Raw genomic sequence first — 24,375 nt, forward strand, 5'->3', positions numbered from 1 at the left:
AAATGTCTATTCAGATTCTTTGCCCATTTTTTAATTGGGCTATTTGTCTTTTTAGTGTTGAGTTGTAATAGTTCTTTATATAGTCTAGATACTGGTCCTTTGCCAGATATATGATTTGCAAAAATTTCTTCCCATCTTGTGAGCTGTCTTTTCACTTTCTTGATTCCATCCTTTTACTTTTAACCTAAATATATGGTTATAATCTATATGAGATTTTATAGACAGAATCTTGTTGATTCGCTTATTTAACTCATTTGGACAATTTCTGTCTTTTAATTGGTATGGTTAGGCAATTTACATTTAGTACAATTAAGGATATATTTACATTCAGGTCTATCATTTTATTATTCATTTTCTGTTTGAGCCCTCTTTTGTTTTCCTCTTTTATATTTTCCTGCCTTCTTTTCTGTTATCTGAACATTTTTTACTATTCCATCTTATTTTCTCTATTGTGTTTTTGACTATGCTTCTTCATCTTTTCTTTTTCACGGCTGCCCTAGGGAGTATAAGATACATGCTTAACTTATCGTGGTCTACTTAGAAACAGTATTTTAACCACTTCAAGTGAGATATAGAAAGCTTATTACCTGGGCTTCCCTGGTGGCACAGTGGTTGAGAGCCTGCCTACCAATGCAGGGGACGTGGGTTCGAGCCCTGGTCCAGGAAGATCCCACATGCCGCGGAGCAACTAAGCCCGTGCGCCACAACTACTGAGCCTGTGCTCTAGAGCCCGTGAGCCGCAACTACTGAGCCCGAGTGCTACAGTTACTGAAGCCCACATGCCTAGAGCCCGTGCTCCGCAACAAGAGAAGCCACCACAGTGAGGGGCCCGCGCAACGCAAAGAAGAGTAGCTCCCACTTGCCGTAACTAGAGAAAGCCCACGAGCAGCAACGAAGACCCAACTCAGCCAAAAATAAATAAATAAAATAAATAAATTTATTAAAATAAAAAAGAAACCTTATTGCCATATAGATCCCCTTATGCTCTCACCTTTATGTTGTAGTTGTGCTGTGTATTATATCAGTCAGTGTTAGATTTCTTGGCTTCAGATCGTCAAACTTATTTCAAAGAACTCATGAGGAGGAAGCTAGCCTGTCATATCTACCCTGATATTTACCGTATCTGTTGTTCTTCCTTCATTCCTATTGTTCCAAGTTCCCCTCTGGTATCATTTGCTTTCTGTCTAAAAAACTTCCCTTAACAATTCTTTTAAAGGAGGTCTGCTGGCAAATTCTCCATTTTCCTTCTGAAGGAGGGCAGGAGGCCCACAGAGCAAATGGGCCACACAAGGCTCTGTTTTCTGTGTCAAGAGAGCTGCAGAAAGTTATTGCTAGCCAAGGCTGCCAGGTTGCAAAGGGACCATATTCTGTGCCCATGACTGGGGCAGGCTCCAGCAGATGTCCCACAATGCTGATCCTCCCCTGGGAAACGCAGGAAACCTCTTCCTACTGCACTGTCACTCCAGCGTCCTTTACTGAGAAAGGTTAACAATGGTGTTCACTTCAAAGGACGAATACTTAAAGGAATTCCATTATATATCACAGAATACACACACTGAAGAGTGCATTCAGGTTGAGAGGCAATAAGTTGATAACTAACACAGTAAGTGATCAATTTGGTTGGGTTCAGACCTCACATTCCAACCTGCCCTCTGAGGTTGTGATTCCCACGTCAGATCAGTCTTCTGACTTTGCAGTGCTCTTCAGCTGTTCTGTGGGCGCCACCCAGTGGCCATCTGGGACAGGGGTTCTAACAGACTGCCAACGCTGCTTAGGGTCAGATCCAGGCAGGTGCAGCTTGGGAAAGAGCCCAGGAGCTCATAAGCAACCTTTTGGGGTTGTTCTCCAGAGCTTCTCCCTCTCGGTGATCTCTCTGGTCCTTCTAGATTCCTGGGGCTTGCTTTTCAGTCCTCTGGCCAGAGACCTGGTGCTTTAGCTACCCTGCTTTGCTGTGCATGTCCTACAACTGCACTGTGTTGGGCCACACAGTGGGAGGACAGTGCAAGGAAAAAAGCAATGAGAGTTTCCTCCACCCTCTGGGGACCACAGCTCCTCTGCTCAGAAAGGAAGGATCCCTTATCCCAAAGGATGGGTGACGGAGGTCCTCCATTACCAACCTTCTCCCCGTCGCCCCTCACTGCTGCTACTACTACACAATCCTACGGGGGCCTAAGGCATTAGAGGGTGGAGCAAAGAAAAAGAAAAAAGACAGGGATTTACCCCCACGCTCTGAGCATTAGGAGCCTGCTTGTCACTCCTGGAACAAAATTAGGTGCTTTGTGCTCAATTCTGGGTTTCAGGCTGCCTTGAGTCCAGGCTGGGGAATACTGGAGGGGAAAAATGGGAAACAGACCACAGGTTCTGTTCTACTTTGAATTAGGGTGTCCTTCCCTCCTTCTCTTGCAACTGCTTACTTTTCAGGGTCTTCACATTGCTGTTCTGTGTAATGAGTCCAGGTTTTATAGCTACATTTAGTGGGAGAGACAAGGTGAAGTGTGCCTACTCCATCTTACCCCAAACCATAAATCTCTGCATTTATTTTTTCTTTTACCACTTTCCTTACTCTGTTACCTTCAGCTCAGGAGCACCTAAGCTGCAAAGGTCTTAAGGTCTAAATTTTTTTTTTTTTTTTTTTTTTTGGCTGTGTTGGGTCTTCGTTTCTGTGTGAGGGCTTTCTCCAGTTGCGGAGAGCGAGGGGCCACTCTTCATCGCCATGCGCAGGCCTCTTACTGTCGTGGCCTCTCTTGTTGCAGACCACAGGCTCCAGACGCGCAGGCTCGGTAGTTGTGGCTCACGGGCCTAGTTGCTCCGTGGCATGTGGGATCTTCCCAGACCAGGGATCGAACCCGTGTCCCCTGCATTGGCAGGCGGATTCTCAACCACTGCGCCACCAGGGAAGCCCCAGGTCTAAATTTTTTTAGAGAGAAAGAATTAAGCAGCCTAGCTCCTTTGAGGAAATCTCTGCACATAATCCAAGTCTACCCATAAAAGCAAACCAAAAAGCCAAAGTAAAATGAACTGCTTTTGAGCAGTGTGGACAGTGAGTCATCCAAGGGTACCTGAAGCTGGAAGACCCACCTGCTGTCCAGGGTGTGTGTGTTCTAGATCAGCCAGTCATGGCTCTGATTCTTTTGTGGAGTTTCCTTTATTTTCTCAGGCCAATAAATCCTTGAAGAGTAATCAGATCTGTACATTAATATGTACGATAATTTCTATGCATTAATTTAGAGAAATATAATTCAAGTCCCTATATTAGAGAAATGGTCTATTCTTGATGCCTTTGTGTTCTATTTTTAAACATTTGTAAACCAACATTAGTCTCAGTATTTTGGTGGGAAAGAGTCTATCCTGTCTGTCATCTAACCACGTTCACTATTTTCTCTGTGTTTTTGCCAAGCAGAGAAAGAGGTACTATCCTTCAACTAAGGGGGTTTTGAAAGTGCTAGGATTTAAATCAGGGTTTTGCCTATCAGATGTTCTATTTACAAATGTGTGTAATGAAAACTAGAGACTCTAAGAATGGTTAAGTGATGACCATGTACGCTGGGGATCTACATTGTAACCTCCAGAGATCCTGCGAAGGTAAGAAATACCAGCTCCTAAATCCCGGGTCCAGCCCAGCTGCTGGCATCCTGTGCAGGACAGGGCTGAGTCCAGGCCTCCCTAGACAACTGGACGGGATGGACCTTAACCCAGGAGGTAGTAGCCCCATGGGCGGGTGCTGAGATTGGGAGAGTGGTTTTATGACAAGAGCCCGTGAGTCATTCCATCCAGGAAAAAAAGCCCCTTTGGGGAGCAGAGAGGAGGCAGATTCAGGGACAGATGCAGATGCCAGTCACTTAGCAGCTTGGGGGAAGGAGATTCCCCTGGCAAATTCACAAAGCTAATCTCTTCTTCAGAGCATGAACTCCATTCAACCCAGTCTTTCAGGCAAGTACATAAGATGTAATTTTCTAAGCATTAACTTTCTGCAGAGCTATAGAAATATCACCATGGTATGCTATACCAAAGCAGAAGAGAGAAAAATTACCCTCTCCAGGATCCAGTCTGGAAGCCCTCAACACAAATAAAACAATAACCTCTCAGAGAAAACGTTTACAACCAAGGAGACTCTTCTGAGGCAGCATAAGAACGCAGAGCTTTAGCCTGGGCCTGCACTGAACTTGACAGCAAATATGCATGGTTCCAGGACTCTCATTCCAGTTCTTTGCTAGAGATCTGGCTTCCCATGGTGAGTGCAGAATCACAAGAACAAGCCTCCCTAGATTTGGCTGTACTGCCCATAGCCACAGAGCATCTTCCAGAGAAGAAAACACTTGGGGCTATGAGAAAGGAGGGAACCGCGGTGTCCCTCACTGCAACAGAAAGGACACTGGCACAGAGTGTGGTCAGGTTCATTCCCCTCCAGTGCCGAGTGTTTCAGATTCTGAATGAAATGTCAACAGAGACTCTCAAAGGTTGGATTCACAGAGGAAAAAAAAAATTTTTTTCCTGCAAAAAGTGTTTGCTTTATTGCAAGGGTCAGCAAACTTTTTTAGTAAAGGGCAAGATAGTAAATATTTTATGTAAGTACAATACTTACATAACAAAAGAGAAAACTCTTGGCCTCTCTGCTTGCCTGGGGTGGGCCTGCCTGAGCACTGACCCTGCGTCCATGCTTCTGCCCAGTTGCCGCCTACCGGAGACATTCTCAGGACAAGAGCGACTGGCCCAAGACGGAAAGGCCTGGCAGGCCATGAGCACGCAGCAGGCAAGGGGGGACCTGCTACAGTCAGCTTCGCTCTCTGCCCCAGTGACACCCAGGTGCCCGTGTGTCCTCTCCTCCCACTCACCTCAAGTTGGGCAGCTGGTAAGTCTCCAGCTCTTGCACAGAGATTCGACTGCTTGGTGCCTGACAGTTGCCAACAGTAGAGTCTCCAATGTGTGAATGGCAACCAGTGCGGGCCTTGGGCAGCAGTGAGATACAGCTGGCCAGGTAGACAGGTGCTGAGAGTCTGGGGGAATGGGGACGGAGGGGGTTACTCCAGTTTGGTCTCCATGGCTCACGGTGCTAGCCTGCTCTGGCAGTGCCAGGCCTGAGAGCGATCATTTGCTAATCCCAGCTTTCGTGAACAATAAATGGCCGCAGCTTTCATTCCCCCAAGGTGCTAAGTGAGTGGCAACTGCATCTGTCCCTGAATCTGCCTCTCCTCTGCTCCCAAAAATGCCTTTTTTTTTCCTGGAAAAAAAGCTTTGGTGGATGTGATGGCTTTAAATTATATGCACAAATTCTTTGACATTCTTCCCTCTAAAAAGGTAGAGCTTAATTCCTCTCTCCTTGAGCTTGGGCTGGACTTAGTGCCTCACTTCTAAGGAATATAATGTGGTGAAGGTGATGGTGTGCGACTTCTGAGACTCAGTCCCATAAGGTATTGCTCTCTCTCTCGGATTACTCACTCTGGGGAAAGCCAGGCACCACGTCCTGAGGATGCTCAAGCAGCTCTATGGAGAAGCTTCCTGTGGAGAGAAACTGCGGCCTCCTGCCAACAGCCGTGTGGGTGGACGCTGTCTTAACAGCAGATCCTAAAGCCCCAGTCAAGCCTTCAGATGACTGTAGCCCTGGCCAAAATCTAGACCTCATGAAAGACCTGAGCCAGAAACCAGGTTTCTGCCCTTAGAAGCTGTGGGATAACAAGAGTTTATCATTTGAAGATGTTAAGTGCTGGGGTAATTTTTATGCAGCAATAAATAACTAATAAAGTGAACAGTAAAATAAGAGGCACTTATAAAAATCAGTCTTAATTTACAGTGACATCTGGTGTCTATATCCAGCTGCTTCCTTGACATACCCACTTGGACATCTCACACATATCTCAAAAGAAACATGATTCCCTCCAAACTTACTCATTTAGAATCTATCCCTCCCTGTCTGCCTTAATTCCCCATCTCGACAATGACTCCATGTTTATCTGGAGGTCACTCCTTTATGCTTTCTGTTTCCTCACCCTGACCACCCAATATATGGCATGCACACATACACACACACACACACACACACTCATTCACACATCTAATTTATTCTGTAGGGGCATGTGTTTCTCACCACCAATTTCTGCCACATCTGGCCTCAGTTGTGCAAAAGCCTCTCAGCTGGTCTCCTGACTTCCCACTCACCCACATCCAATCCATTTGCTACACGACGGTGAGCATCACCATCACCAAAGAGAACTGGATCATGCTGCCACCTGGCCCAAGTCCTCCAGAGACTTCCCTTTGGAATGAGAGGGAGATCCCAGCCCCTCACAGGGCCCAGTAAGACCCTGGCACGACCTGCCCTCAGACAGCCCCTCCCACTCACCCCACTGCTCTCCTCCTCCGAGCCCGTCCACCACCTGCTTCTTCCCACCTCAGACCCTGCAAACGCTGCTCTCTCTGCCTAGACGTTCCCCCCATTCACACGACTCTCCCCACCCTGACACCCCTGAATTCAACTTCTGCGTTCCCTCCTCAGCGTGGCCTCCCCTGTCTTTTCATCTAAGGCAGAGCCTCCTGCTACTCTCTCTCTCAGACTGTTGCTTACTTACTTCACAGCACATAATACAAGTTGAATCATTTGACCATTTGTCTAATTATACTTTATCTGTCCATGGACGGAACCACGGTTTCCTGACGGGAGCAACCACCTGAGGGGCCCCAGACTTGGGCTCAGAGCCTGGCCCCTCAAGTCAGCCACCGACACTAGGTCACTCGGCAACAGACGCCAGGCTCCCACTTCTGAGCCTCAACCCAGAAATCCTGGGTATGGAGCCAGTTTACTTGGTAGGTATTTCTGTTCTTTGATTCCCAGGAACCCTAAAGAACTGACATCTGGGGACACTCATTAAATGCAGAAAGATGAATGTCCTTGCCTCTGAGCTCTCAATCTGGAGGGACGAACAGATGTTTAAAGGGATACATTTCAATGCAGCATGTGGATTCGACAACAGAGACTGAAGGAGCTGCTGTGCAAGCCAGAAGAGGAGAGATGCCCTCCCGTGCGTGATGGGGGTGGGAGCAGGGGGTCAGGGAGAGTCCTGCCGGGACTGTGAGGAAGGCGAAAGGACCACTCTTCTGGGTTTGATCGAATAGTTTTCCATGCTCCCTCCCCAAGCCAGGTATATCAGAATCACTTACAGAACCAGCTGCTATTCCGAGCCAGAGGACATGACTGGAAAAACACATCCTTTGGCAGCAGAACACTAGTCTCCACTTAGAATCATATGCCAGGGTTCCAGGTGGGAGGGGGGACTTTCTGGTCACCTAGTCCTCTCACTTCTTGTCAAATGACAGGCTGGGCTGGAAGAGGGCGGGGGTGGGGTACAGGGCTTATATCTCAGAGAATTTGAGGTGTGAAGGCCCTGGGAGAGTCTGGGAGGAGACTCAACAAAGTCCACGATACAGGTGCCAAGCCATCCTTGGTTCTCCCTCTGCGAGGCTGGGAGGGGGACAGCAGCAGAGGGGGTGAGGGGAGAAGGGCATGGAGCTGGTGCCGGGGGGTCACCTGGACCAGCCATGGGGAGAGAGGCCTGGCTCCCCTCCTCCCCACCTGCCCCTTAGAGCCCCCCAGATCCGTCTTCCCTTTGGACTGACCAGCTCCAGGCCTTCCACAGCATTTTCCAGGTGTATCCGCCAGGTGCAGAAGACACCTATCACCAGCCTTGCTGGATCCAGGGGAATGACTGTAACCAATGGGAACTTCTGGTGACACCAAGGTACAGTGGAGGCAATAATATGACAGACCAGGGGCTTTAATGGCCCACAAATTCCTTTCTATCCTCACATAAGGCCACTGCCTGGACCCCAGAGTTGGAACAGAGTGAGATTTCTGATAGAAACAGTGGGGGAAATAGAGGGTAAATATTCAAGTGAGGTCAGTCACAGTAGTCACAATATTTCTGCCAAATTCTAAATTAAATTACATTTTATGTCACCTGATCAGTGTTCCCCTGGGGACACACATTATTTTACGGTAATTTGTTAAACTAGAAAATCTGGCCAAGGGAGGCAGAGGCTCCAGACAGGATTAAGAGGACAGTCTCAGGGTCAGGACAGTCTCAGGGCTGGAGTCCTGCCTCCCCCGCCTACTGCTGCATGTCCCTGAGACGGCTACCTAACCTCTCTGAACCTCGGTGTTCTCATCTGGACACGGTGCGACAGCAGCACTGAGCTCATAGGATTAGTGGAAGGATCACACGTGATAATTTGTGTCACGTGCTTAAGACAGTACCTGGCACCTAGTAAACCTCAAAAAATGTCAGTTATTTAAAGAAAAAAAAGAAATTAAGACAGACATTGTTCCCAGTTATATATAAGATAAGAACAAAAGGTACATGAGCATCTGGGGATTTTTCTCTATCAGGTATGGTTACAGAGGTTCTATGGGAGAACACCCAGCTCCTAAGTTATGGGAGAGGATTTGGTCCATCAGAAGAGCCGCCACGCAGTGGTTAAGAATCCACCTGCCAATGCAGGGGACACGCATTCGAGCCCTGGTCCGGGAAGATCCCGCCTGCGGCAGAGCAACTAAGCCCGTGCGTCACAATTACTAAGCCTGCGCTCTAGAGCCCACGAATCACAACTACTGAAGCCCACATGTCTAGAGCCTGTGCTCTGCAACAAAGAGAAGCCACCGCAATGAGGAGCCCGTGCACAGCAAAAAAGAGTAGCACCTGCTCGTGGCAACTAGAGAAAGCCCGTGCGCAGCAACGAAGACCCAACGTAGCCCCCCCAAAAATATATATATATATATGTATGTATGTATGTATAAAAGAAGAGCCACCAGCACAGTCAAACTGCTTACAAAACCAGACAATTCTCTTCTGGGTTCTAATCACTCTCCCACCCTCACCCCCACGCCTCTCCTGGAGGACAGACTTCCCCGGCCAGATGTCAATCATCCCTTTCAGGGCACTGAAGAAGCACAAACAGAGTTGATTTATCACCCCTGGACAGCACTGTGGACCAGAAAGTTTTGAGCTCAGCCTTGGGAACAAGGGTGATGCTGAGAGTAACCCACTAACAAGAGCCGGAGTGTGGAGACCCGGCCACAGCAGCAGCCCGGCTACCTAGACCTGCCCACTCACAGGCTCTCCTTCCGCATTCAATTCCAGGCCCTGCATAATCCTCAATCCGTGTTCGTTTGGGAGGTTCACCCCCGTCAAGCCTCAGCACCGCAGGGACAGACATAAACAAGGAAGCACTGTCCCCCGCCCCCTCCACAGGTGCCCCATGCCCCTTCCCTCGCCTTCCCCACAATCCCCCAGTTTCAGGAGCAGCCGCGCACTCACCCCCCACGCCCACCTACCCGTGAATGGGCTGCAGCCCTGAGCCCCTGCCGCTGCCTGCCGCGTGGAATCCGAGCCTGTTTACTCCGCAGCAGCGACACACTGGGGCCAGAAGCGCTCCAACTGCCCCAGCTTCCCGGCTTGTGCGCTAATGGGCTATGTTTGTAGGCTGATAATATGATCTGTAGGACATGTGCTGATAAACTATCTATCTATTCTATGTGACTCAGCCCAGCGTGAGACAAAACAGACTTGGGCGGGGAGGGCTTGACACAGCGTAAACGATGTGCCGGCCAATCTGAGCCATATAACCCGGGATTATCTGCACCTCCCTGCAGGTGGCGGGGGGCCTTTCAACATTGGACATCCTGAAGTGTGCTAAAAAAAAAACAGGTCAGAGAAGGCAAAGGGTGACATATTCTTAGCCCGCTAAGCTGGAAACCAAACTGAAAGCAGGATGAGAAAGCCATACGACCAAGGAAATGTATTTTTTTTTTCAGTATTTGAAGCAGATGTCCAAGGTCTTGATTTCATCCTTACATTTTTTTCTTAATTTTATTTAATTTAAGAAATTAATTTCCTAAAACATATGTGAGTTTAGGTTCTCTTTAGAGATTTTACTATTTCGGCGAATATGTTTTCCTGATATCCAACAGTGGGACAACATGACAGTTGACAAGCAGCAATCGTGCCTACACAACCCCTTGGTGCCCCTTCACGGCCACAGTTCCTCATACACCTTCACCCTAAAACAGAAAAATGCCTTTTGTCTAATATATACATAATAACTCTAATTACAAAATAGTTTGATTTCTGAAGGACTATTTCCATAATGGAACATTTTCTGTTTGTTGACATTTTAATTAAATTACCATTTTTAATTGTATACTAAGTCAGTGGGGCTCAAATTAATCTTTGTGACTATATTGAATCGTACCTCTAAAATGTTAGATGTGCTTTTTATTACTTAGGATAGAATTTTCATATTATGTTTCTCTTTTGATAAATAATGTAAGCTACCTAGTTAGTAATTAATGTTTAGTTTGCATTTTGTTTTCTTTTTTTTTCTGGTATCCTCAACTAAAGAATACAAATTGAAAAAGCAGTTTCAGTTCACATTCTACTTGAATACCATTTCAATTTATAAGAGAGAGAAACATTCAAAAGCTTAATCATATTTAAGTGGAAAAAATTTTTTCCCACAAATGCATTCAGAATACAATGGGATTGGGCTTCCCTGGTGGTGCAGTGGTTAAGAATCCACCTGCCAATGCAGGGAACACAGGTTCGAGCCCTGGTTCGGGAAGATCCCACATGCCTTGGAGCAACTAAGCCCGTGCGCCACAACTACTGAGCCTGCGCTCTAGAGCCTGCAAGCCACAACTACTGAGCCCGTAAGCCACAACTACTGAAGCCCACGCGCCTAGAGCCCATGCTCCGCAACAAGAGAAGCCAACACAATGAGAAGCCTGCACACCGCAACAAAGAGTGGCCCCCGCTCACCGCAACTAGAGAAAGCCTGCGCGCAGCAACGAAGACCCAACACAGCCAAAAATAAATAAATAAAAATAAAAATTAAAAAAAAATACAATGGGATGCCTTTATGATGCTGATTGGAGGAACAGGCCATAGTCATCAGACTATAATGATGTGCACTCAACAGGATCGAGAAAGTTAGCAAATGAAAATAACTTTCAGTTACATTTGAATTTCAGATAAATAACAAATAATTTTTTAATATGTGTCTCAAATACTACATGAGTCATACTAAAAAATTATTTGTTGTTTCTCTGAAATTTAAATATAAGTGAGTGGCCTGTATTTTACATGGCAACCCTCCACCCAAACCACCCAGGACCTTACTAAAATGCTGAGTTGGCTGCAAGAGGCCAGAGAAGGGCTGAGAGTCTGTATCTCTAACAAGTTCCAGGTGATGTGGAAGTTGCTGGTCCAGAGACCATATTGTGAGTGGCAAGGATCTAGAATTAGCATAGTCTGGTGCAGTGATACCGAGGACTGGCTTCTCACTGGCATGGCCTGGATAGACCCCTCTGCCCCTCAGAAGTTCTGACTCAGTAAGTCTGGGACAGGGGTCCAGGGGTCGATATTTTCAGCATGCTCCACAGGAGTTGTTGTTTCTGATTCACAGGCAGGGATGTGAACCAGGAAATATTTTAAAATACAAAAGGTACCATGTTCATGCAAGGAATTATTATTGCATTAAAATCACTCTGTGCAGATTGTTGTATCGCTGGGCTAAGTGTGTCCAGAAAGACCTTCCAGTTTCTGAGCTCCCAAGGGGCAGCAGGTAGGATTGTGCCCTGCAGTCTTCACATCCCAGTGTCCCCTTACAGCTGGAAGCAGCCCAACTCCTAACAGCCTTATTATTACCAACCCTGGCCACTTTCTTAGAGCTCAACACTTTTTTATGCAATTCAGTTCCAGCTGGGCTTGTAAACTCATGAAACGCAGTCCAAAGACCATAGCTCCAGCTTCTCCATGGGGAGGTGTATAATGTTTGCCTTACATCCAAAGGGGTTCCACACACAAGCTCACCCAGATACCCACAGGGGACTGAATGCTTTCTCACAGCCACTCTGAGTCTAGGATTCCTGTTGGAACATTGAGTCACACGCACCACAAAGCTTTCTTCCAAGTAAATACCTGGTTTCCAGAGTTTCCAGAGTGGGGTGCACTTCAAAGGGCCCAGGGTCATTTGCATACAGGAAATCTTCTCCCTGGAGCACCTTAACCCATCTCTGACACAGCTTGGGTTTTGCACTTTGGCCTCCCTCATCCCTCCACTTGCATTTCATCCATTTCAAAACCATTAAGAGCTGTGAAGAATGCCTGAATGCAATCAGATACAAAATCCACTTAAGAAGCACTTTAAAATGAGATCCTCCAGGTCTTGTGAAACCAAGTGGGACCCCAGCTTGCCTTCCCAAGTCTCACTCCAAGAAGTCTGTCTGCCCATCCATTTGTCTGTCAGGGGCCACTGACCTTGACCTGGTCAGCAGTGATCAGGAAGTGACTGCTCCTTCCCCATCAACAGTTTTTTCATAACACTAAAATGGCACTTGGCATAGATTACTGGGCTCATCTTATCTAGGGGGAAGGGGAAAGGGAGCAGAAGCCCAATCTTGGAGATCACTGTCTCTCCCAATATGCTCAGCACATATAGCTGGTCAGTAGATATTTGTTGAATTAGATTGGAAGGAAAAAAATTTTGGTGAGAATTCTAAACTATAGTCATGTCTAAAAGTCTAAATCAGAATCCCCTACCCTACCATGGTTTCCAGTAAATACATCAGGACTATCTCATCTTGTATACGGTGAACTCTCTTGAATAAGTTGCCCAGAATTTGGCACTGCTTGGAGTACTTAGGATTGACTTTTTTCCCCCTTTACTGTTGCGGGGAGGGAGTGTTCTTTGTTGTATTTCCTGGCTCAGGCTAGGAGGCGCAATTTGTTTTCCTTTGGAGCTTCTCAAAGACCTAGTCCACGCCCGCCTCACCTTCCCTTTTAGAAAGTAAGGCTGAAATGTAACGCTGAGTCAGCCACAAATGTGGCAGATGGTATAAGATTTAGCCAAAAGGAAACCAGCACAGGCAAACACTGCACTAGAGGCTGGGGAAGCGAGATTTCCAGAAGACCAGGTTTCTGGATCTCCTAGTCTGAGGGATAAGGCATAGGGGGAGGGGCTGGTGAAAGACAAGAAAACCAGCAATTTACCACAGTGTTGACAAAATGAGGGAAACTCCAGTTCAAGTTCCCTCTAAGAACCACCTGCCAGTCCCTAGAAAAAGAAATACAAGCATCCAATAAACATAACTGCAAATCCAAACAACAACAGGATACTATCTTCACATATAGAATTGGCAAAAATTCAGACGCTTGCTGCAGCCAGCTGGTAAGGACCTGCAGGATCTGTGTGGAAGGGAGGAGAAGGGAGGGACAGGACACCGGTGCTGCCTTCCTGGAAAATAATTTGGAAATGTCCCCCCTTTAACCAAGCAGTTCCAGTGCCAGAAGTTTATCGGCTAGATATATTCCCAAGCAATCACCAGGATATACATATAAGGGAGTTCACTGCAGAACACAGAAACACACCAAGTGATTCCTGATAAGACAGTTTATGATACGTCTACATAGAAATTCATATGATACAGTCCCCACCCTCTGCACACACATACACAAATGAAGTCCCCTCTTAAGCCCTTCTCTGTCCCTCTTACCCAATTTCTGTAACAGTATAGCTCTAAAATGGCTCGTTTGAGCAGTCTTCCCTACTGAGTTTGAAGATTTTTGAGAGCAAGAATCTATTCTTCTAAACCCCACACAGAGGTCTGTAGCAAATACAGAATAGGTTTCCAGTGGCTGTTTGTTAAATGGTGAAAACAGAAAGCCACTTACTTGATGAACGGGCGAGGGCTCCACTTCTGACAGTTACTTGAGTTTTATCAGAAGCTGTTGGGCGCTGAGCTTGGTGGGATAAGAGGCCTCGCATTCCTCAGCTGGAGAAATTCCCCGGCCTGGCTTGCCGCTCTCCCCCATCTTCTGGCCTGAGGGGAAAATGACAGAAGTAAGACACAACGTGCCCCTAGGAATCCTATGATAAGAGTAGGCTTTGACCTTAAAACCTCCTCATTGTGCTGCAGAAATGGCTGCTCTGTTTATTAACTATTCAGTTGGGGGTTAATTCTAAATGGTCTCGACCACTGAAATGTTCGAATTGGCTTTTTAAAACTATCCTACCTCCAAATGTGTTTTCTTCCTTGAATTTGAGACAGACACTGGAAGTTTCTCTTTTGATTACGATGTTTTGTTTCGACTATTCTTGGTTGGTTGGATGGTTTTAAGGCAAATTCTTACTTGTATATTTTAAACACACACAACTCTGTCTCTCTTGCCCCAGTGTTTAACACAGGACAGCTCAGAGTTGTCGAAGCCAAGTTCGTGTGCCCAATGCATGTTTCGGTCTGTTTGGCCCCTTTGTGCATTGGCACACGAACTTGGGTTTGACAACAAGAGGGCGATACTGAACCGTCCTGAGACCAAGACCATTTGTTTGTCAGTGCCCTCCATAAGGGAGGAGGTGGCCCCCATTCCAGGGTCTCCCATCCCCAGGCCCTCCGTGGGTCTCTAACACAGTACTCACTGGCCAGATGCTGGGTGGCATCTGTCAGTCGGCAGTGACCGAGCAGAGGTGTCCAGTGGCCGTCCCAGGGTCACCAATCAACTCCCCACCCAGACACAGCCACACAACTACAATCACTGATTATCGTCCTTTATCCCCCCTACTACGCAGTGGGGCCACCTCTCACCACTGTGTCCCCAGAGCCTAGCCCTTGACCGGTAACATAGTAGACTCAGTCTGCGGGCCGCCAGCCCGATAGCAAATGTCTGGCCACTCAGGCACCTCTGCCCTCCCCTCCCCCTCATTTCTTCCTAACTCAAAACTTTGCCCAGATTCTGTCTAGTGCATACACTTGACTTTCTTTGGCCTCTGTACCCGTGGGGAATGCAGATCTTTTCAGTGAGTTCCAGTCTTTGGGTACACAGAGATTCTGAGTGGGCTGCAGGCTGAACACACCAGCCATGCAGACTCGGGGCCTTGGTTCCCTCCTGAAAGTGGGGAGGTGATTTCCAGGGATCCTAATTCAAGTCCTAAAAGTTCCACAAGAGCCCCTTTAAATAAGGAAGTGTCAATGCAGGGGTGGTGTCCTGCTGCCAGTTCTGCCACAGACCTGCCCAGCCTCTGTGGAAAAAGACATTTAAGTCCACAGATGGGATTCTTTGGTTCATCCATAAAATGAGACTAGTATTGCCAATGCTGTTATCTACTTAGCACACCGGATTGTTGAGGACTGTGAAGCACAAAGTGTACTAAGAATGTACTGTACTTTCTTTAAGCCTCCGTGCAACTCCTGGGGTTGGGTGATTAGCTTTCTCCTCTGCACTGGCCTTCCCCATATCCAGCTTCTAGAGCTGCAGGCCAAGTTCCCCATTCTCTCTGAATCTCAGCGTGACACTTGAAGCTTTTTAACAAGTTGAAAGGCCACACAGGGAGTTGAAGCACAGCAGGAATTAGTGAGCTGCTGTGGAGTAAAAATGCTACCAGCTATAAGTAAATGGGCTGCATCGCATCCCACCATTGCTTTGATGGGGACCTACCTCCCACTAAAAATAATTTAAAGTTTAATTCTCCCAAGATGCAGGTGTAGAAGCAAATAACAGCTCTTCTTTAGCACCTGTGGACCTGTTGCCTTCACAGAGGTAGACACGGATGCTGAAATGGCTTCAGATGCTGCTGCCAATTCGTTTTGCCACGGTGTAAATCCAATGGACAGAGATGGGTGACAAGAGAACTGAAACAGGAGGGAAGGGGGCAGGGCACAACCTTTCAAGAATAACACAGTGGTTGAGAAAAACTGGAGACGACAAACACTGGTTAGATAAAGATGTAGAGAATGGACTTGAGGTCACAGGGAGGGGGAAGGGTAAGCTGGGACGAAGTGAGAGAGTAGCATGGACTCTCTCTACTACCAAATGTAAAATAGATAGCAGTGGGAAGCAGCTACAGAGCACAGAGAGATCAGCTCAGTGCTTGGTGACCACCTAGAGGGGTGGGAGGGAGATGCAAGAGGGAGGGGATATGGGGATATATGTATAGCCGATTCACTTTGTTATACAGCAGAAACTAACACAACATTGTAAAGCAATTATAATCCAATAAAGATGTTAAAAAAAAAACAAAAAAAAAAAACTGGTTAGAGCTGACCAGGCCCAAGATGGTGGAAGATTTGACTCCCGGTAGACCTTGAGCTCATTATGCACTCATTGTAATATATTAGCATATGCTAAATGACACACCCACAGGCGCCATGACAGTTCCAAGGCTGACCATAAAAGGCCAAAATGTGGGCGGTGGCCCAACTCCTGGAAATCCCTGCCTCTTCCCCAAGAGTCTCTTTCCCAAGAGACTCTTTGCTCAAGAGTCCAGTACTGCAAGGCAAGTGTTGGGTAAAAGGAAAGATAGCCTTACTGAGGAAGCCAGCAACCCTGGGGAGATGGTAGACTCATGTCACAAAGACCCAAACCCCCAGGTTTTGCTTGGGAAAAGAGGGAAAAGGGTTACGTGCAGGGGAGGGGTCAGTCTTCTATTTTCAGAGATGATTGTCTCCATCACGCGGTTCCAAGTAGCCGTCAGGTCTCGATTGTGGTTGGAACGTTATCTGACCCATAAATCTTTGGTCACTTAGTCCTGGAGAATAAGGAACAAGGGTGAAGTCTATAGAAAAACTAATCCTCAATCTCGATACACATCAAGCAGCAAGCAGTTTCTCCATCAGCGGCAAGCTAAGCTAAGCTAATGGTAGAAGTCAGGCATAGTAATAATTAAGAAATATATTGGGGAGAATTCCCTGTTAGTCCAGTGGTTAGGACTACATGGTTCCACTGTCAGGGTCATGGGTTTGATCCCTGGTCGGGGAACTAAGATCCCACCAGCCTTGTGGTGTGGCAAAAAAAGGAGAAAGAAATAGATTTGGAACAATGCTGAGTTGCTGACAGTCCCTAGTTACAGTCTCATTTCCTCAGTTACAATCCCCACTGCCGGATTTTCTTTCCATGTCTAGGGAAAAGGGGTGAAGACGTCTCTGTAACTTCAAGCTGAGCATGGGCGACGAAGGATTCTTAGAGTGGAAGGATCTGACATGGTGTAAGAAATATTCTTTGGTTCCCTTACGTGCCTGTTGAGATTCCAAAAGAGGCATCTCATTACTAACGTTTTAAGTAACTGTTTTGCAAAGAGCTGGCATGCCAATTATGATCCCTTGACTAGAAGATAAAATCCCAACTTAAGGATTCCTTCAAGCATTGACCTAATCCCAGAGGGAATCCAAGAAAATAGGTTCATAAACCAATCCCATCCACCTTGAAATAGGGGAGTATGGTGGGCTAAGATCTGTTGGAGCCAGGTTGTGTCACCGTCATCTTGATTGTTTTAAGCACAGTTAATCTTCAACTCCAGGGTCAGTTTTTTCCCATTCTCTTGAGGCCAGTTCTTGGAATTGTGCTAGCCATAGATTCAGTGCTGCTCAAGACAGAGCAGCTCATGTCATGGCTACAGTCCGGTCATCATGCAGTTAGCTTTTTCCCTCCGGTGGCAGTTATAGTATCTGCAACACAGCTCAGGAATGTGCATCAGACACTGTGCCCTTCAGGGAGGAACTGAAGATTCTGTGACTCTATTGTCCTAATCATTAACTGCTTGAGCCTGCTCCTCTGTGACTCAACAGGAGACAAGGGACATGGAGGGGCTTTTTGTACCTGGGAGGGCCCCTCAGGGTCCTGCTTGGTTTCTAGAGGCCATGGGCTAAGTGACATGCCTCTCCAGCAGCAGCGTCTGGGGCTTCAGGGAACCACCAAATAAAGGCTTACAGCGTAACAGGGGACACAGCTGAATCTGGGGTTAATTCCCGTGTTGTTGGGGGCAGGGCGGAGAAGGGATGGAAGAGGCCACACTGTGGGCGCTGGGAGACTGTTAAAATGCAGTGAAACCCAGTGGCAAGGCTGAAATGGCCTCCCAGGCCGGACTGCCATGTTTCCAGAACATTTTCCTAGAGCAGGCCTGGCACCCCGATGCGCAGGTCACCAAGAAGGCGCAGGCCCTGGACGCACACTCGCACCTCGCTGCCCGCCTCCCCTCGCCCCACACCCCACCCCTGGCGCCGGCTCCGCTTCCTTCCAGTCTCGCTTGCAAATTCAGGTGCGCCTGGAATTTACACCCACTCACTCCTGCGAGGGCAGGAACCCCCCTCCTGACCCTGAACTTCTGTTTGGACTACCTGCTTCCTCGCCTTTCCCTCCCACCCGCTGAGACACACCCTTCTCGACCACCTGAGTCTGCCTGGGGCGGAGCACGGGCTCAACACACCTTTCTTGGAAAACCAAAGATGAAAGCAAATTTCGGGAAATAAAACTTTTCAATAAAACATCAAACGCCTTGGGAGACCCATACGTGGTGTTCAGGTTTTCCCGATTACAGCAATACTTTCCACCACTCCTCCAACTTGGAATCACCACCCCGTTAAGAGTAATTGGTTTGCTTTTTTTTTCTTCTTTCTTTCAAAGAGTAAATCTGATCTTTTTAACTCGAAACTAATGATAGAGACATTAGGGCTAATTAACAACAGTTTTACAAGAATGGCCTTTTCCATTTTCTCTTTGTTTGGCTTCACCGCCTCTCACCTCCACCCCCGAGTGTTTCGGCATTGTAATGCGCACGGGCCTCCGCCTCCCCGCCCACCGGAGGGCTGTCCCCGCCACCCAGGGGCTTGTGGCTGAGGAAGGAGAATCTCCCTGAAGGTTTTATTCAAAGCGTTTATTAGGACCGACCTGTCTGAGGAACCCCCCAGTTTCTTCCGGCATCCTGGCTCCTGCTTCTGAGACCTTCTGCGGAGACCATATTTCTCATCTGGGATATTTTTCTCCTTAAATGCCCGTTTTTCACTTCAAGAAATTAACGTTTTCCTTTGGGTGTTTTGGCAATGACTGTGAATTAAAGCCAGCCTAATATCTTTTTCTTTCTAAATTGTTAGGAGCCATGGACCAAAGAAAGATGGAGCGCTTTTCTTCCAGGTATGAACCAATGTTGAGTGTGAGCTTTTGATTACTAGTTTCCCAGCTTAGGAAACGTGTCCTACACCTCTCTGTTGTTTGACTTCATCTCGTTCAAACCTTAAAGAGCTGCCAACAGTGCTGCTGTTTTTCCAAAAGACCTGGAACTTAAAGTTGCATCCACCTTTGCTATTGGCTTTTAACATCTTCAAACAGGTCACTGGCTCTGCCTCTGAAATGACTAGTGTTTTCCTACTCTCTTGTTAGAAAAGGTCAATATTACAACGAAATTAAGAATCTGCTTCTGAGAAGGTTAAAGGTATAGGCAGGTTTTCAATGTTTGGGAACCGTTAAGAATAATGGGAAATTTTTTTAAACCTTGAACATCTTTTAAATGACTGGTTTAAATGAAATAGTTTGTAAAATGGAATTCATAAATTACATAGAATGTCATCCAGGCATTTAAAATTCCTATATGAAAACTATATGCAGGAGAAAAAAACATGTGAAATAGAAGATAAAAGATTTATACCTACTTAAAATTATGTGCATATGAGGACACAGCCTAAGAAGTAATAACACGTATTGGAAAGAGCTGGAGATTAGGTGGACTTTATTCTCATCATCTTTCTTTGTGTTGTTACGTGAATTAGTCAGCCATTTTAAAAGAAAGGAAAAAGAAAAAAAGGAAAGTGGTGCTCTACAATTTCTCCCTAGCGGTCTGTGGTCCTGTGATGAGAAGACCCAGGTGTTAATTCAAAGGGATTTTATTTGCTTTGTTTTCCTAATGGAGGTCTGATTTCCTCTTCCTAGTATGATTTTGATCCTGGCCTTTTCCAGAGCATTTGAACTGGGATTAGTCACTGGTAAGAGACTTTGCTTTTTTGATCACTAGCAATTTTCACGTGGCCTGAAATACAGACGCAAGGAGTTAATTTTGTCATTCAGGATTGGGCCACTGTGAACTTGCCCGCCCATCACAGGGAGACCTGGCCTTCAGAGACGATGGCCTTCAGTCCCGGGAGGAGCCTGCAATTCGTCATCGGCCTTCCCAGTTTGTACCATCCATGGGAATCCAGAACAGTAAGGTGTACCTGCCTTAGATCTACAGTGCGGTATTGCTATCCTGGTCCTTCACGTGTTTCCTGAGTATCTTTTAGACCCTCTTTCACCTAAGACAGTGGGCACCTGGTTCTGGAGCTGGGCAGATGAATAGTTGGACTGGTTTTGATTCTGGGGGCCAGAGAGGCATTGTGTACTTCACCTCCGCAGAATGCAGTTTCCCTCACCTGATCCCACTTCATGCTGGGGACTCCAGGTACCACCACTGGCTTATGCATGAAAAAAGATTTCTCTGATCAAAAGCACAGGTAGCCAAAGGAACACTAAAAAGGAGAGTCTTATTCTGTTAGGTTTACAATGTTTATAGACATCTGTCAACACTTGGGGAGATTAAGTCCTTACCGTCATATTAACCTTGGTTAACGGGAACTCAGTTTTTCAATCCTTCCACCCTCTCAGCCACTTTTCTTACATTTCAGGTAAGGAGCTAAACAGAACCTGCTGTCTGAATGGGGGAACCTGCATGCTGGGGTCCTTTTGTGCCTGCCCCCCCTCTTTCTATGGACGGAACTGTGAGCATGACATGCGCAAAGAGTAAGCCACTGAAACGGGCTGGGGGGGTGGAGAGGAGAGGGAAGGAGAGGTGGGGATTTAAACTCCGCATGTCCGTTCATCCTCAGGAACTGTGGATCTGTGCCCCATGACACCTGGCTGCCCAGAAAGTGTTCCATGTGTAAATGCTGGCACGGCCAGTTCCGCTGCTTTCCTCAGCCTTTCCTACCTGGTTGTGGTAAGCAAAGGGTTGCCCCTTTTGCCCTCTCAGGTTAGTTAGTTGCCTGTGGACACTTAATTAACAGGGTCTCTCCTCTTACCTCATGGCTTGCTGAAGACTGGCAGCCAGAGCTCTCCCTGTAAAAGCATCAAGGACTCCAGATGGGATGGTCGCCCTGGTGTCCTTGATATTTACTTCCTCAATATGTGGCCAGTCGTGCTGCCTTTCAGGTGGAGAGTTATTTCAAGTCTATTTGACATTCTACAATATGTGAAATTCTATAGAGGCAAATAAACAAGAAAAGACTTGGCCTCTTAAACACGAAGAGACACTCTCTGGCGTTCCTTTCTTTGGGCAGGGAGACCCGGACAGGCTCCAGGGGGGCAGCTCAGTGCCCACCCCACAGCAGGGTTGGGGGCACCCAACTCCAATTATTGCCCTTAAATTCCACCAGAGGAACTGACCCCACTCTCCTTTCTTAGGAAATTCTTCAGGGATCCTAAAAGGCCCCTCTAGGGCGCCCCCTGGTGATTGGTCTCATAACCCTTTCACCTCATTGATTTTTACTGATTTGAGGAAAACAATGACAAGGGCAGGGACCTAGAAGAGAACAAGAGGAGAGGGTTTGCTCCCTACCCCAACCTGAGCCAGATTTCTAGGGCCACCTTAGTTCAGAGACCTCTCCTACTTCTAACCCTGCATGTGTCAGAAATTGAAAATGTTCAACAAATTGAAAATGAAAACAAATGCTTCCTTGAGTACAACATGGGACCCCAATCCAGGCAGGGATTGTCTTTTCCTTTTGCATTGGGTATCAGGCCCAGGATAGGTGACTGGAAGGTGTGGGTGGAATGGCTGGATAGGTGGGGACCATATTTTCTCCCTGGAACTCGGGACGCAAAATGTGCTGTCTCCTTAGCATCAGAGCCTAACCAAGTTCTGCCACACGCCAGCAATTATAGGCGTCACCGGCTGGGGTAGGTTACCAGGTGTGAGAGCATGTATCCAGGGAAGATCAAGTTAACAGTTTGTCGCAATATTTTCTCAGGGGAGTCTAAGTGCACATAATCGGTACTGTTGATCCCATAAGCACATCGTACTCATCAAATCTTGGGCCCTAACTGCTTTTGGGTTCGTGTAGATGTGCCACGTGTTTGCCAACAGGATAAAGTGCCCGAGGGATTTCCTTTAATGACCAAGTGTCTCTACCTTCCAGATGGCCATGTGATGGATGAGCACCTCACAGCTTCCGGGACTCCAGAATTAGCGCTGTCTGCATGTGCTTTTATGCTACCTGGCATCTGCCTTGCTATACAAAGTTATTATTAACCCACATTTGTGTGCAGCATTTGCCATGCAGCTTTCATGACCTTTAAAGGCTGTCTCTCCAATGTCCCAACTGAGAGATGATCATTTGTTAGTAGTCTTGAAATGGTGAATAGATTTCCCTATGGTCCCTAACATTTCCTTAAAGTACCAACTACTTTCCTTTTCCCTGCCCTCTCCAAAAAACTACTTAAAAAAAAAAAAGCCATATCTTGTTCCCAAGTCCTGTGTTTCTTGATACATGTAACTCTACCAAGGGCTTATTAATAGTTTCTTTTAAACAATTGAATTCTATCTACAGATTATTAAAGGTTACTCCCAATGTGGAACTGAGCATAAAGCATTGAATAGAGTTGTGATCAGAATCAATTAAGATAGTATCTTAAGGGTTTCCCTGGTGGCGCAGTGGTTAAGAATCCACCTGCCAATGCAGGCGACACGGGTTCAAGCCCTGGTCCTGGAAGATCCCACGTGCCGCAGAGCAACTAAGCCTGTGCGCCACAACTACTGAGCCCAGGTGCCACAAGTACTGAAGCCCGCACGCCTAGTACCCGGGCTCCGCAACAAGAGAAGCCACCGCAACGAGAGGCCTGCGCACCGCAACAAAGACCCAATGCAGCCAAAAATAAAATAAAATAAATTAATTTTTTAAAAAGTATCTTGAAAATGAAAGGAAAGGAAGCATTTGTAAGGGGAGCAAAGGAGAAGGGAGGGGGCAGACATCAGAGGTGAGAGACAGGATGCTGGAGTAATGGAAATGTGTGTGTATCCCTGGGAGACTAGGTAGAAAAGTGGGAGCAAATGAGAAATTTGAGAAAATAAAATGCATTACTTGATTGATCAGATGGTACAGAGAAGCAGATTAAAAAGCTTAAGTTGAAGGGCAAGTTTCTATCATCAGTAGGAAGCTGTATAAGACGAGGACACCTGTTTTCTCAAGGATTTGGAAAGAGAATAAAGTCCTTGAAAAAAAATTATATCTAAATTCCCTCAATGTATTATTAAGAGTGCTTAATACATTATGATTTCTCCATACTATGCAATTATTTTAACAGTGGTAAAAGAGAAAATGTTCACAATATATTTAGTTGTAAGCCAGGTGATAAAACTATACATTGTAAAGCCCATTTTGAAAATATGTATCTGGTCTGCCCAGTAAAAGTGGGAAGTACGTTGACCAATGTGTGAACTGTGGTTATTTCTAGGTGGTGGGATTTTTTCCTCTGCACTTCTCTGTTTTCCACGGTGAGGGCGTATATTTGTTTTCATATGGAACGAGATGTCTACAACAGGCTTAAAACTGAGGAATCTGGAAGCGCCAAGAGCTCAGAGTGGTGCCCAGTTTTGTTTCTGGCTTTAGTGTGTGTGTTCTGCTGTGAGGGACAAGATTTGCTTCCGTTATTTATGTACTGCTGGATCCACGGAAAATTCCAAATGAGTGGAATTTTTTTTCAATGTCCTATGACAGAAGGTGAAAATGGGATAGGCAGGGAAGCAGTGAGGGATACCCCAGAGAGCTCAGAGCGTGAGGGTGGGCCGCCCAGTGGGGAGGGCTGTTCTGTTCACTTACTGGCAGTGGGGCCCAGTTTCCCAGTTTGAACCGGGTTAGTCCCTACACCACAGTGTTGTTAGAATGAAGTGAACAAAATAAAACACTAGCACAAAAAGTTTCTCAACAAATGTCACATTTCTTCTCTTTCTACCTTCCTATTGACCACAAAGTAGTGTAAAACATTTTTTAGCCCAGAAATAGAAAAAAATTTTTAAACAGAAAAAAACAGAGTATTGAAAGAAGGCTTCTCATTTGCATGCAACTCCTGTAATCCCTAACCACACTGTGGGCAAGGCTGGACCGTGTTTTCCAAAGTTGGGCATTCACACTCTACCTTATAAGGGCCACATCACCTGTGCTTAATTGTTTTCTTTACATCAACTCATTTGTGTATTGCAGTAAAATATACATAACATAAAACTTATCGTTTCAACCACTTTTAAGTATAAAGTTCAGTGGCATTACGTATATTCACATTGTTGGGCAACTATCACCACCATCCATTTCCACAACTTTTTCATCTTTTCAAACTGAAACTCATTAAACACTAACTCCCCATTCCTCCTCCCCACAACCCCTGGCAAGCACTAGTCTACTTTCTGGGTCCATGAATTTATTCTAGACACTTCACATAAGTAGAGTTGTGTATATCCTTTTGCGACTGGTCTATTTCACTTAGCATACTGTTTTCAGGTTCATCTATGTTGTAGCATGTGTCAGAACTTCATTCCTTTTTT

The 24,375-nt window shown here is 46.4% G+C and overlaps 2 protein-coding genes across 4 annotated transcripts in view; one reads left to right on the forward strand and one right to left on the reverse strand.

Annotated features, from left to right (window-relative positions):
* Positions 1-14,381, reverse strand: part of LRRC2 (leucine rich repeat containing 2) — a 66,978-nt gene extending 52,597 nt beyond the window's left edge. For 2 of the 3 annotated variants that reach the window (XR_013830146.1, XM_079933794.1), the window contains exon 1: positions 13,719-14,381. The gene's annotated coding sequence lies outside the window, so the exon portion shown is untranslated. Of the gene's footprint in view, positions 1-9,322; positions 9,555-13,718 lie in introns of those variants that run through there. The other variant, XM_079933795.1, reaches the window with a different exon arrangement.
* Positions 14,382-18,903: 4,522 nt separating this feature from the next.
* On the forward strand, positions 18,904-22,318 carry CRIPTO (cripto, EGF-CFC family member). Its single transcript, XM_079933532.1, has 6 exons — positions 18,904-18,947; positions 19,740-19,792; positions 19,875-20,009; positions 20,468-20,582; positions 20,669-20,778; positions 21,977-22,318. Exons 1-6 carry the CDS (start codon positions 18,913-18,915, stop codon positions 22,087-22,089), a joined length of 561 nt encoding a protein of 186 aa, XP_079789658.1. The 5' UTR covers positions 18,904-18,912; the 3' UTR covers positions 22,090-22,318.
* The last annotated feature ends 2,057 nt before the right edge of the window (positions 22,319-24,375 follow it).

The sequence above is a fragment of the Stenella coeruleoalba genome (genome assembly GCF_951394435.1).
Source record: "Stenella coeruleoalba genome assembly, chromosome: 10".
NCBI classification, from domain to species: Eukaryota; Metazoa; Chordata; class Mammalia; order Artiodactyla; family Delphinidae; genus Stenella; species Stenella coeruleoalba.